Raw genomic sequence first — 14,205 nt, 5'->3', positions numbered from 1 at the left:
ATGCGTAAATATTCTCACTGCATTGGGTTTGAGTAGGACAGGTTAGTAGTGACTGAAGGTGACTGCAAGACCCCTTTGGACATAGGTAATATAACATTCTGCAAGTCCGGTGCATCAGTCCATTGGCGAGACTGATGGTGCTTGGCCTCAGTTGTTGCGTGGACCAGGCCCCCATGCCACGGCGTTGCCTGCAGGCCAGCTCTGCTGTCCAGTGTTCACTCCCTGGAAGACAAGCAGGATTACCTTCATCCGTGACTGACCCAGCTGAGAACAGGCTCCAGGACAACATCCCATCCACCATCAACCTTCAGTCCATGTCACTCAGACTTGTGCTGATATTATTTTGTGACTGCATGTGCTATCATAACTATACGTGCTGTGTGTGACTGAATGTACTGTATTTTGTACCTTGGATACAGAGGAACGTTGTTTCATTTGACTGTATTCCTGTGTATGGTTAAATGGCAAACTTAAACTTGAGCAGTTTGATCCTGGGGTCAGTGCAAGCTCCTATTTCCTTTCTGTTACACCCCACCCCCCCGCCATCACCGCCACTACAACACTTCCATCAGGTTCAATGCATTGGCACCCTTATCTTTGCTTTTATTACGTGTAGGCCTGTTTAAATTAATACAAAAACAGCAAATGCTGGAAGAATGTCATGAGGGTGTAGAAGCATTGATGCTCGCAGTCTTTTTCCCAGGATAGGGGAATCAAGAACTAGAAGACATAAGTTTAAGGTGGGAAGGAAGAGGTTTTATCAGAATGTATGGGACAATGTTTTTTTTTGCCCATAGGGTGGTCCGTGAATGGAATGAGCTGCCAGAGGAAGTGGTATGTAAAAGGCACCAGGATAGGTATATGACCTCCAAGAGGTCCACAACCTTGTCATAGAGTTTGGAGGCTTGCGTGCCTCAATGACTCGGAGAGCTATGTTGGTTGGAGTCAGGGATTTATGCTTTGGCACTTGGTAGGGTTGCCCGTGCAAAATAGGTCAAAGAGTAGAGGCCAGACTAAGAGTGGTCCACCAATCCTCCAGGTTTGGAGGTTCAGCTCAGGGCTAACAAACCTGACTGGTCAAACAAAACTGTTACAGAAACAGCAATGAAGAATCCTTCTACATCTGTGTGTGACGGTATTCCTGGGTCTCCACCCGGGACTTGCATGATTGACAGTAAACCAAAAGGAAGCTACTGACACGATGAAGGAAGCCATGAACGCCGCCAGAGATGGAGGACCTTCAGTGCTGCCCTAAACAGGCAAAAGAAGAAGAAGACAAATATATGGATAGGAAAGGTTCAGAGGGGTATGGACCAAATAAAGGCAAACAAGACTAGCTAAGATGGGAACCTTGGTCGGCATGTAGCAGTTTGGGGTGAAGAGTTTATTTCTATGCTGCATGAGTCTATGAATCTATAACTAATGCCATATCTGTGGAAAGCAAAAAGCAGTTAATATTTTGTGTCCAAAGACTAGACTATCTGCATTATTTTATCTCCAGTTTTATTATTCCCCATTGTTTAAATGAATGGCAGACCTTGATATAAGATACGAGAAACTGATTTCATTGGCAGAAGGGTCGGTAATCGGAGGGCAGAACTTGAGACAACAAAACCAGTGTGCTGAATTACTGTGGTCTAGGATACGAAGGAAGGTGGAAGATTTAATGGAGATCAGAAACTACAAATGCCAGAAATCAAAAAGTAAAAACTGAAGATGCTGGAAACACTCAGCAGGTCAGCGAGCATCGGTGGAAAGAGAAACAGAGTTAATGTTTCAGGTTGAGGAAGTCCAATGCTATCTGGGTAACAGAGAAAATGTTAGGTTAAAATTGCAGAGAGGGTGGGGGAGGGCTCGTTTGGGAAAAGGGAACATCTAGATCTAATGAGCACTTGTATGTTTCTTTGTTGATTTTTGTTCTCTCTCCCTCTCTTTCATCAACACCTTATCACCATGGCAACTCCAGACTCATGCTACCAGGGATGTATCCTTTTTGATGGATGTGCTAATCTTATTCAAACATATAAGATCCTAGAGACTGATTTTGAGAGGTTTTGAGAGGTTTCAACACGTAGGAGAGTCTTGAACAAGGGGCACAACTGCAAGATGGGGGACAGAGATGGTCATTTATAAAACTGTGGTGTGTAGAAATTTCTTCTTGCAAAGGGCGGTGAATCTCTGGAGCTCTCTATGCTGGCTGGTTTTGGTGGCTTGATCTGTGGAAGGATTTAAAGAGGAGGTGGATACATTTTTGGAAGGTCAGTGATTCCACTGGTGGACCAGGCTAGAGGGACCAAGTGGCCTACCCCTGCTCCAGGTTTTGTTGTGTTCTTATGATACGGAACTACATTGGTATGGGGTGCCACTGTAGCATAGAGTTTACAGAGCCAGCGTCCCTGGTTCAATTCCTGCCGCTGCCTGTAGAAGTTTGTACGTTCTCCCTGTGACTGTGTGGGTTTCAACTGGCTTCTCCAGTTTTCTCCCACATCCCAAAGATGAATTGGTCCCATGGGTGTAATTGGACGGCGCAGGCTCAGGGAGCCAGAAGAGCCTGTTATCATGCTGTACTTCTAAATAAGGTAAAATTAAAACTGGCCAGTTCTGACACAGAAAAAAATGTTACCTGAAAATGTTGAATTTATTATTGTATCTGGAAGGTTACAAAGTGCTCAGATGGAAAATGCGATGCTGTTCTATATTTACATTGGGCCTTGTTATATAAGGGGAACACAAGAGATTCTGGAAATCTTGAGCTTCCTTTTCCTTTCGTCCCTCCCAAATGACCTCCCTCCTGGCGCTTACCCTTGCAAGCATGACAAGTGCAGCAGCTGCCCCTACACCTCCTCCCTCACCACCATTCAGAGTCCTAAACAGTCCTTCCAGGTGAGGCAACACTTCACCTCCTCTGTCGGGGTCGTCTATGGTATTCGGTGCTCCTGGTGCAGCATCTTCTACAGCAGTGAGACCTGGTGCAGACTGGGGGACTGTTTTGTCGGGTACCCTCACTCTGTCCGCCACAAAAGAGAGGATCTCCAGTGGCTACCCATTTCAATTCGACTTTCTATTCCCATCCTGACATATTCTCCAACCTGATGGCATGAATAGCGATTTCTCTAACTTCTGATAGTTTCTCCCCCTCCCTCTTTCTCCCTTTTTCCATTCCCCATTCTGGTTACCTTCTCCGCCCTTCTCTTTTCCTCACGTACCCATCACTTCCTTCCCTTTCTTCCATGGTCCACTGTTCTCTCCCATTAGATTACTTTTTCCTCATCCTTTCCATCTATTCTTTCCCAGCTTCTCATATCATCCCTCCTCCCCCACACACCCACCTTTTTCTCCCCTCACCTGATCACACCTATCACCTGGGAGCTTATATCCTCCTCCCCCACCCCCACCTGCTTTCTCTAGCTTCCTAGTCCTGATGAAGGGTCTCGGCCTGAAACACTAACTGCTTATTCCCCTGCTTAGATCCTGCCTGACATGCTGAGTTCCTTCAGTATTTTGTGTTGTATGAGGGGAGTGGTTGATTTACTTGGAAGAGCGGACTAGGGAGTTGCAAAGGAAACTTCCCCTTCAGAAGGCTGAAAGGGAAAGGGAGGGGAGGATGTGCCCATTTGGTCTATCATCCTAACAATGACTTCCTTTCTTGTTTAATCCTTCACAAACTCTCAAGCACAGCTGGTTACATTAACTCTGCCACCCTCTTCCCACTCCTTCCTCATGATAGCAGAGAATTCAGCCGCTCTCGATTCCTGTCTCTGACACTCCTTCATAGCTTCACTTCCTTCTCCTCCTCCTTGTCTCCATCAGCATCCGATTTCTCAGGCTCTACTTGGCTCCACTTCCATCTAGATCAATGTATGTGTAAAATTACTAACTATGTTCAGTCACTTTAGTGCTCTGGAGTTTCAGTGTGCGAGAAATGACTCATTTAAAATTTCTAACTAGAAAGTGAAAGTGCAGTAGGAATATATTCATAGCGACTGAAACCACAGTCAATATCAAAGCCTGAGCCAGGCCTTCTGCAGTGAAAAGCATTTGCTTATTTTTATACTAAAGCACACAGAAGGTTTGAAAATCTTGAACATAAACATTCCACAGTTTTTGTACAGATCGATCACCAAGTTAAGGGTAACTACAAATAGTTTGAGTTTTCGGATTAGGTCTTAATGTCAGAATGGGAAATCAGTGGAAAGGTTCATTTTTAATCATCACAAAGAGAAAGAGAAATTGTCAGCGAGGTCAAACAGAAGTTGAATCTCTGCTGATCCTGGTTAACCCTTTTGTTACCAAAGGATTTTACTTTTAACTTCAGAAACCTCAATCTTGTGCAAAATTTTGGTTATGCAGAGTATGGGAGTAAATCAGACAAGGTCGTGTATGGTTAATAAGAAATCCAAATTGTAAAGGATTTTGTTCTGATTAGTAATTGTTCATAGAAGAAAGGGAGGTGTGGAGGCCGGTTGGAGAGTAGGAGGAAGAAAAGAGGAATCAATTAGAACATACAGTACAGCATAGTACAGGCCCTTTGATCCACGATGTTGTGCCAACCTTTTAACCTACTCTAAGATCAATCTAACCCTTCCCTCCTACAGAGCCCTCCATTTGTCTATCATCCATGTGCCTATCTCAGACATCCCACCCTGCAAAAATTCATTTCAGGGAGGTAGCACCATCAATTTGCGGGAGACTGCCAGAACTTCCGGGAGAGGTGGGATGTTTGCAATAGAGTAGCTCCTTAGCAGCTAGCCTGCTAGTTTAAATAACGTTAGCTATGCTAATGAATGAATGACACCTGTTAAATTCACCTCAACATGTCTTTTACATTTTAACCCACCATGGGCAATAGAAAAGTCACTGTTGCAAACAGCTCAGCGAGCAACACTGTCATTATTTTGACCCCTATTAGGCAGGGGTACACTTTAGGGTAGTCTGGGGTGATGTACGTTTTATATTTTTTTTGGAACACTACCATGGCGTGCGCTCGCTCTCTCTCTTTCGTGGTCGCTCTTTCTCTCGCTTGCGCACTCTCTCGTGGTCGCTCTTGCACTTTCTCTCTCATTCTCACGCTCTCTCGCTCGCTCGCTCTCAAAAAGATCAATTTCCAGGACATTGTATATAATTTGCGGGCATCGGGAAGCCACTATTAATATGCGGGAGACTCCCGGAACTTCTGGGAGAGGTGGGATGTCTGCTATCTAAGAGTTTCATGAAAGTCCCCTGCCTCTACCTCAACCCCTAATCCACACACTCAGTACTCTCTGTGTTTAAAAACTTGACCTCTGACATCCCCTCCTATATTTTCCTCCAATCACCTTAAAATTGTGCCCCTCACATTATCCATTTCCACCCTGGGGAAAAGTCTCTGGCTGTCCACTCTATCCCTCTTATCATCTTGTACACCTTTATCAAGTCACCTCTCATTGTACTTCGCTCCAAAGAGAACAGGTCTAGCTCACTCAGCCTATCCTCATGAGACATGCTCTCTAATCCAGGCAGCATCCTGGTCAATCCCCCCTGCATCTTCTCTAAAGCTTCCACATTCTTCCTATAATGAAGCAGCAGGGTAAAGTACACCAAGATAACATCATAGGCTCATTGGGAGGATATTTAATATGTGCCTTCTGTCATTTGAAAATAGATATATGAAGATGTTGAAATGTTTCCTGGAGCACATCGCTAGGTTGTGGAAGGATAGGATGAGAGTGAACCAAACAAAGCAGATGTACACTTTTCGCCCTGGAAAGGAAAGAGTTAAAAGCAGCAGGCTACTTTATGAGCCTTGCTTTCAATTTGAATCTCGAGAGAATAGCACATTACTGAGGGGAAGCTCCACCATTAGGTCTCTCAGTCTTAAAATGGGATGCTGCTGTCCCATCGCTCACGAGACTCTGGTCCGATCCTGTCTCTCTTTCCCTGTGGCTGCATGGGTTTCCTTTGGCTGATCCGGTTTTCACCCACATCCCAAAGACATGTGGACTGGTAGGTTGATTGGCCAGTGTCATTTGCCTCTAGTGTCTGGGTGAGTGGTAGAACCTGGAGAAATTGGTGGGAATGTGGGGAAAATAAAATGGGATTAATGTGCTTGATAATCAGGATGGACTCGATGGGCTGAAGAGCCTGTTTCCATCTCGTAGGACTTTATATCCCTAAAATGAGTCTCCGTCTCTCTCTCTCGGGCACAAGGGGAAGATCTGGAACCACAAGAGACTGCAGATGCTGGAATTTGGAAAAACCTCCAACAGGTTTTTTTGTTTCTAAGGAAAGACCTCATTGTCTAGGTTTGTAGTAGGGAAGGACAAAGAGGTATCCTGGTCAACATACTTCCCTCAATGAGCTACATCCTAAGTTGTAAAGTAGTTCATTCTAGTTATGGGAGCTTGCTGTGTATAAATATGGTGCTGTATTTCCATTGAGGATAGGTTGGACAGACTAGCCTTGTATCCATGGAGCTTAGAAGGCTGAATACTGAACTGTATAAGCTTTTGAGGGGTCTTGATGGACTCTGTGTGGACAAGATGTTTCTTGTAGGGGAGTCTAAGATTAGCTTTATTTGTCACATGGACATTGAAGCATGTGGTGAAATGCGTCTACAGTTAGAGATCACTCTTTTGAAATGAGGATTTGTCAATTTAAGGCGGTGGTGGCCTTCTCAGTCAATAGACTGTGAGGCTTTGGAAGTCTGTCTTTAAATGGAAGCAAGGTATTTGAATATATTTAAGGTGGTGGCAATTAGATTCTTGCTAAGCAATGAATGAAAGATCACTGGGTTTGAGTGTTGAGATCGCAGTTGGATCAGCCAAGAACGTTAATTTGCGGAGGATCCTAGGGGAGGGTGGGGGTAATCTGGGAGGATGGGAAGGAGGTTCTGTGGTTTGTATAACAACTGCAACTATGCTTCAAAGTTACATCATTCAGTGACTCTCAAAGTCAGCATGAACATCGATTTCTAACTTCTGGTAATTTCTACCTTCTCCCCTTTCTTTTTTTCCATTCCCCATTCTGGCTCCCTTCTCACCCCTTCTCTTCTCCACGCTGCCCATCAGTTTCCTCTGGTGCCTCTCTTCCTTCCCTTTCTCCTGCGGTCCACGGTCCTCTCCTATCAGATTCCTTCTTCTTTAGCCCTTTGCGTCATCCACCAATCACCTTCCGGCTTCTCATTTCATCACCCCTCCCTCACCCACCCCTTTTCCCTCTCATCTGGTCCCATCTCTCACCTGCCAGACTTACACTCCTTCCCATCTCCTTCCCTCACTTTATTATTTTGGCCTCCTCCCCATTCCTTTTCTGTCCTGATGAAGGGCTTCAGTCCAAAATGTTAACAATTTATTCCCCTCCATGACCTGCCGAGTTCCTTCAGCATTTTGTGTGTTACTCTGAATTTCCAGCATCTGAAGAATCTTTTGTGTACATCAATGAGTGAGACACTAATTGTCTGAATGTTCTGTTAAATATGATACTTATTTTCTGCTTGAATAAATGGGCAATGATACATTTTTATCTCACTTGTAACAGTTTCCTGATGACTGCCTACTATGGATTCCTACAACTTCGAAGAAGATGTCAGTATACTGACACAAGAAGGACTGCATGATGAGGAGGACTGGGTTGACACCCCCAATACAGACCTGACTGGAGAGGAGCACTCCGCTTCCCACTTTGCCCTGATCACTGCCTACAACGATATCAAACAGAGGTTGATTGGGATGGAAAGGGACAACTCCACTTTGAAGAGGAAACTCAGACAGTATGATCTCAAGGTAAAACTTGGCATCAAATTTTGTTCCTGGTAAAGCTGAGATGTGTCCCAGTCCTACCTTGGAAAGTGACTCTGACTGGAAATTTCTCTGTGGAGGGGATGTTTCATACAGTTGGGAGTCTAGGACCAGAGGACACAGCCTCAGAATAGAAGGACGCCCCTTTAGAACAGAGGAATTTCTTTAGCCAGATAGTGCTGAGCCTGTGGAATTCACCCACAGATGGCTGTGGAGGCCAAATCATTGGGTATATTTAAAGTGGAAGTTGATTGGTTCTTGATTAGTCAGGGCGTCAAGGAGAAGGCAGGAGAATGGGGTTGAGAGGGATAATAAATGAGCCACAATTGAATGGCAGAGCAGACTCAATGAACCAAATGCCCTAATTCTATGTATTATTGCCATAATAAAGTCTGGCATTCCCCTTTGGTTCTGTGTGAAGCTGCAGGGTGCTGATGCCCTAAGATGCTAGGTGTGCAGAGAAGTATTAGATGGAAGAATTGCATCTCCCAGCAGCCGAGAGCTGTGATATCCCTCCAGAGGAGGAGAACTTAAGGAGGCACTGCTTCAAGTAGTGAAAACGGCTCGGGCAGGTTTGTTCTTGAGTAAAGGATGCGAATGGGTTCCACACATGTCTTCCAGTCAGTGGGAAATGGTCAGGAGTCCCCTAGCAATAAAGAACAAATAATCCACCCTTTAAAGGGACGATACCTGGGCTGTGGAGCCTGTTTCTGGGCTGTAGTGCTCTCTGACTCTTACCACGGTGATGTGGTGCAGTGGTTACGTTTCAGGGCCAGCAGTCAGAGTTCAGCTCACTGATCCAATTACTAGTGAAATTAAGTCCAAATAACAATAAATAAAGGACAAAAAGTAGTGGCAACCACAAATGGACTGATTAAAGAACAAATGCCACTGATCCAGATAAAGAAGGAATGCCATTGTGGGATGTAACAACCTCAAAGACATGAAATTGATGAATTACTGGTTTCTGTACAAGTATAAAAATGGTTTGTTTTGAGCTGTAAGATTGAAGCTCTTTACCAGCAACTTAACATATGGAGGTAGGCTTTCCCTTGCAAGTAATAAGAATGCGTATAATTTGATCCACTCTGAATTGCTTGTAGTTTGTTCCTGTTAGAAGACCTAGCTGAACGGTAGATTACAGGTAAACTGGTTTATTATTGTTGAATGTAACTGAGATGCATTGGAAAACTTTTGCATGCCAACCATATCTGGACGCGTGTGGAAATACATGGTTTTGACCCAGAATATTGACAAATCATCTCACTTAGATGCTGCTCAACCTGCTGAGTTCCTCCTGCAGATTGTCAGTAGTTTGGATGGGCATCTTGATCAGCATGAACAAGATGAGCCAATGGGGTGTTTCCATGCTATATTACTAGTGAGGATCTTGGTGATTGTAGGGATGACTTGCAGCAGACTGAAAAGCTTGAGCATGTAGATATTACGAAAGAGGATGTGCTGAAGCTTTTGGAAAGCATCAAGTTGGATAAGTCACCAGGACTGGATAGGATGTACCCCAGGCTACTGTGGGAAGCGAGGGAGGAGACTGCTGAGCCTCTGGTGATGATCTTTGCATCATCAATGGGGACGGGAGAGGTCCCAGAGGATTAGAGGGTTGTGGATGTTGTTCCCTTATTCAAGAAAGGGAGTAGGGATAGCCCAGGAAATTATAGACCAGTGAGTCTTACTTCAGTGGTTGGTAAGTTGATGGAGAAGATCCTGAGAGGCAGGATTTATGAACATTTGGAGAGGCATAATATGATTAGGAATAGTCAGCATGGCTTTGTCAAAGGCAGGTCGTGCCTTATGAGCTTGATTGAATTTTTTTTTGAGGATGTTACTAAACACGTTGATGAAGGTAGAGCGGTAGATGTCGTGTATATGGATTTTAGCAAGGCATTTGATAAGGTACCCCATGTAAGACTTATTGACAAAGTAAGGTGGCATGGGATCCAAGGGAACATTGCTTTGTGGATCCAGAACTGGCTTGCCCACAGAAGGCAAAGAGTGGTTGTAGACGGGTCATATTCTGCATGGAGGCCAGTGACCAGTGGTGTGCCTCAGGGATCTGTTCTGGGACCCCTACTCTTTGTGATTTTTATAAATGACCTGGATGAGGGAGCGGAGGGATGGGTTAGTAAATTTGCTGATGACACAAAGGTTGGGGGTGTTGTGGATAGTGTGGAGGGCTGTCAGAGGTTACAGCGGGACATTGATAGGATGCAAAACTGGGCTGAGAAGTAGCAGATGGAGTTCAACCCAGATAAGTGTGAGGTGGTTCATTTTGGTAGGTCAAATATGATGGCAGAATATAGCAATAATGGCAAGACCTTGGTGCTGTGGAGGATCAGAGGGATCTTGAGGTCAGAATCCAGTGGACACTCAAAGCTGCTACGCAGGTTGACTCTGTGGTTAAGAAGACATACGGTGCATTGGCCTTCATCAATTGTGGGATTGAGTTTAGGAGCTGAGAGGTAGTGTTGCAGCTATATAGGACCCTGGTCAGACCCCACTTGGAGCACTGTGCTCAGTTCTGGTCACCTCACTACAGGAAGGACGTGGAAACCATAGAAAGGGTGCAGAGGAAATCTACAAGGATGTTGCTTGAATTGGGGAGCATGCCCTATGAGAATAGGTTGACTGAACTCGGCCTTTTCTCCTTGGAGCGACGGAGGATGAGAGGTGACCTGATAGAGGTGTACAAGATAATGAGAGCCATTGATCGTGTGGATAGTCAGAGGCTTTTTCCCAGGGCTGAAGTGGCTAGCATAAGAGGGCATAGATTTAAGGTGCTTGGAAGTAGGTACAGAGGAGATGTCAGGGGTAAGTTTTTTACGCAGAGAGTGGTGAGTGCATGGAATGGGCTGTTGGCGGCGGAGATGGAGGTGGAAACGATAGGGTCTTTTAAGAGATTCCTGGATGGATACATGGAGCTTAGACAAATAGGGGGCTATGGGTAAGCCTAGGTAGTTCTAAGGTAAGGACATGTTCAGCAAAGCTTTGTGGGCCGAAGGGCCTGTATTGTGCTGTAGGTTTTCTATGTTTCTATTACTCTGTGACTCTATCTTCACTCTCCTGTTCTCAGTTCCATAGCAGTTAATAAATAAGGGGATACAAAATATGATAAATTTGATGGAAAGACGCATCGCTTTTAAGAGAAAATATTTCAAAGTCCATTGTGCACGTCGATTTATATTGAATTGATTTGATCTGGTTTCAAGGTTTGAACGTCTGGGAAAAATTGGTAATAGGACAGTAAAATTAATGGAGTGAATCACCAGCTCCACTTAGTGCATGTGTGGTGTATTCACACCTCTGTCCTCCATGTGGAGCTGCTTAACACAGAGATTTCAACCTTCCTGCTTCATCAAAAAGTTCCTTGAATAAAATTGGAATCCACTGAGCTACAACTGAAGCAGTGAGCAAGCAGGGGAGTTTGTACTTGTATCTAAATATAGCACAGTGTGAGAGAATAGGTTACAGTGTGAGCATGTGAAAGTGGGTCAGTTCTTGTACTCTTCAATCATCTCAGACGTGAGGGAAGCCCAGCAAATGTGGGCAGTCAGCCAAACAGGGAAATTTATGTTGAAGTAGGTAAGGTAAGAAAGAATTAGCAAAGAGGTTTTTGGGGACTGGGATAACAATAAAACCACCCAAACAGAAATGTTTTAATTTACAGGTATATTCTTGTGTGAACAGCCAAAAGGTGCTTATGGCCACCTGTTAATGTTGCTTCAGATTATAACATTAAAATTGTCAGAGTCTATTTTCAAACTGTGCTTATTAATCAATAACAAACTTCACAGCAGAATCACCAATACCTGCCTTATTTTCTGATCTCCCAATTGATACTCATATCCCTGAATAAATAGGGCTTTTGGTATCTCTGTATCCTCCTTCAGCTCGCTAACTTTTCCAAATGCTCTCTTGTTTCTCAATCCTGGACTTTTGTATGACCCTAGTCATTTGTCTGAACGTTGCTGTCTGTTCCTTCATCTGTCCAGGACTTAAGCTCTCGAATTGCAACTTTAAATCATTCATAAGGCATTCGTCAGATTGCACTTGGAGTACTGTGAACAGTTTGGATCCTTCTTACCTAAGAAAAGATGTGCTGGCATTGGAGAGGGTCCAGAGGAGGTTCATGAGAATGATCCCAGGAATGAAAGGGTTAATGTATGAGGAATGGTTGACTGCTCTGGGCTTGTACCTGCTAGACTTCAGGAGAATTAGGGGGATCTCATTGAAACAATCAAGATGGCGCTGGCAATGCGGTGATGTTGTGTGGACAGCTCACAAAACTACTAACAATTCTACTAATATACTTTTTCTGGACTGTAGTCACTACAATCCGCAAGCTGTAATTTCCCTTTGGGGGTTGTGCTTTTACACCATTTGTATTGCCTGGTGTTTTTTTGTGGTAACCTGAAGGATTTGGCGAACTGGTCTCTCAAGAATGCAGGTACGGCTGTGGCACCCATTGCTGGAGCGTCCTTGGGGCTGGATTGAAACTTCGGGCTAGATTGATGCAGTGGGGCCCAGACCTGAGCAGAAAATGAACTGATTTTTAGCCAATTCAAACACTAAGGCAGGATAAGAGAATTAAAGCATGAAGGCCGAGGGTGAAGGATGAGCCAGAATTCACCTCACTACTCTGTGAGGCTTTACTGGCCTCAGCATTGAACTGGCTCCGTGGCTGTGGGCCCACTTTCACCAACTCTGCCATTCACGTCCTGTGTATTATTTGTTTACCTTTTTATTGTTTGCACGATTTGTTCTTTCTTTATTCGCACATTAGATGTTTGACAGTAATGATATGCGGGGACTTTCGTGAATTCTATTAGGTTTCTTTGTTCTGTAACTGCTGTAGAAGGAGATGAATCTCAAGGTTGTAAAAGGTTGTACTTTGAACTATAAAATATTGAAAGGCCTAGACAGAGTGGATGTGGAGAGGATGTTTCTATAGTAGAGGAGTCTAGGGTGTGAGGGCACAGCCTCAGAACACAAGGATGTCCCTTTAGAGCAGAGATGCTCTTCAGGACCCTTACAAATATCGGCACCTCTTTTCTTAGGTAAGGGGGCCAAAACTGCTCATAATAAACCAGGTGCTGCCTGATCAATGCCTTATAAAGCCTCAGTATTGTATCCTTGCTTTTATCGTCTAGTCTCTCAAGATGCATGCTAACTTTGTATTTGACTTCCTTACCAACTGACTCAACCTGGAAGTTACCCTTTAGGGCAGCGGACCCCAACCAGGCAGCAAAGTGTGTGCTACCAGGCCGCGAGGAAACAATATGATTTGGCGATATGAAACGATATCAGTCAGCTGCACCTTTCCTCATTCCTTGTCATGCACTGTTGAACTTGAACACCACCACACCCCCCCCCACCCCCCGTCATCCAGTCTGCAAGAATATTGTCAATAGTAAACCGGTCTGCGGTGCAAAAAAGGGTTGGGGACCCCTGCTTTAGGGAACCCTGCATAGGTACTCCCAAGGTCCCTTTGCACCTCTGATTTCTGAGTTTTCTCCCCATTTATAAAATAGTCTACACTTTTATTCCTTTTACCAAAGTGAATGACAACATACTTCCCTATACTATATTCCATCTGCCACTTCTTTGTCCATTCTCCTAAGTCCCTCTGCAGACTCCCTGCTTCCTCAACAGTACCTGCCCCTCCACCTATCTTTGTATCGTCTGTAAACCCGGCCACAAAGCCATCAATTCCATCATCCAAATCATTGACATATAACGTGAAAAGAAGCCGCCTCTGCACCGACCCCTGTGAACACCATTAGCCATGGCAGCCAACCAGAAAAGGCCTCCTTTATTCCCACTGTTTGCCTCCTACCAGTCAGCCAATCTTCTATCCATACTGATACCTTTTTGTAAAACCATAGGCTCTTAACGTGTTAAGCAGCATCATGTGTAGGACCTTGTCAAAAGCCTTCTGAAAATCCAAATAAACAACATTCACTGACTCTCCTTTGTCTATGCTGCCTTTTGTTTCCTCACAGAATTCTAACAGATTTGACAGGCAGGATTTCTCCTTCAGACAACTGTGCTGACTTTGGCCCATTTTTCCATGTGCCTCCAAGTACCTGAAACTTCATCACTAATAATGGGATCCAACATCTTCCCAACCCCTGAAGTCAGGCTAACTGGCCTATAATTTCCTTTCTTCTGCCTCCCTTCCTTTTTAAAGAGTGGAGTGACATTTACAATTTTCCAGTCCTCCAGAACCATTCCAGAATCTAGTGATTCTTGAAAGATCTTTACTAATGCCTCCACAATCTCTTCAGCTATGTCTTTCAGAACCCTGGGGTGTAGTCCATCTGGTCCAGGTGACTTGCCTTCATTCAGACCTTTCAGTTTCCCAAGCACCTTTTCGCTAGTAATAGCAAAAGTAATAGCAACTTCTGCCCCCTGA

General features: G+C 44.4%; 1 protein-coding gene across 8 annotated transcripts in view; it reads left to right on the top strand.

The window, feature by feature from the left end:
- Nucleotides 1-14,205, top strand: part of LOC140191705 (TANK-binding kinase 1-binding protein 1-like) — a 185,042-nt gene that overhangs the window by 22,958 nt on the left and 147,879 nt on the right. For 7 of the 8 annotated variants that reach the window (XM_072249358.1, XM_072249361.1, XM_072249356.1 and 4 more), the window contains exon 2: nt 7,516-7,760. In XM_072249358.1, the coding sequence (XP_072105459.1) occupies nt 7,536-7,760 (225 nt within the window). In that variant the 5' untranslated portion in view covers nt 7,516-7,535. Of the gene's footprint in view, nt 1-5,912; nt 5,983-7,515; nt 7,761-14,205 lie in introns of those variants that run through there. The other variant, XM_072249360.1, reaches the window with a different exon arrangement.

Source organism: Mobula birostris, chromosome X (assembly GCF_030028105.1).
Source record: "Mobula birostris isolate sMobBir1 chromosome X, sMobBir1.hap1, whole genome shotgun sequence".
NCBI classification, from domain to species: domain Eukaryota; kingdom Metazoa; phylum Chordata; class Chondrichthyes; order Myliobatiformes; family Myliobatidae; genus Mobula; species Mobula birostris.
Note: the sequence above shows the minus strand (reverse complement) of the source record. Positions and strands in the feature narration are given on the sequence as shown.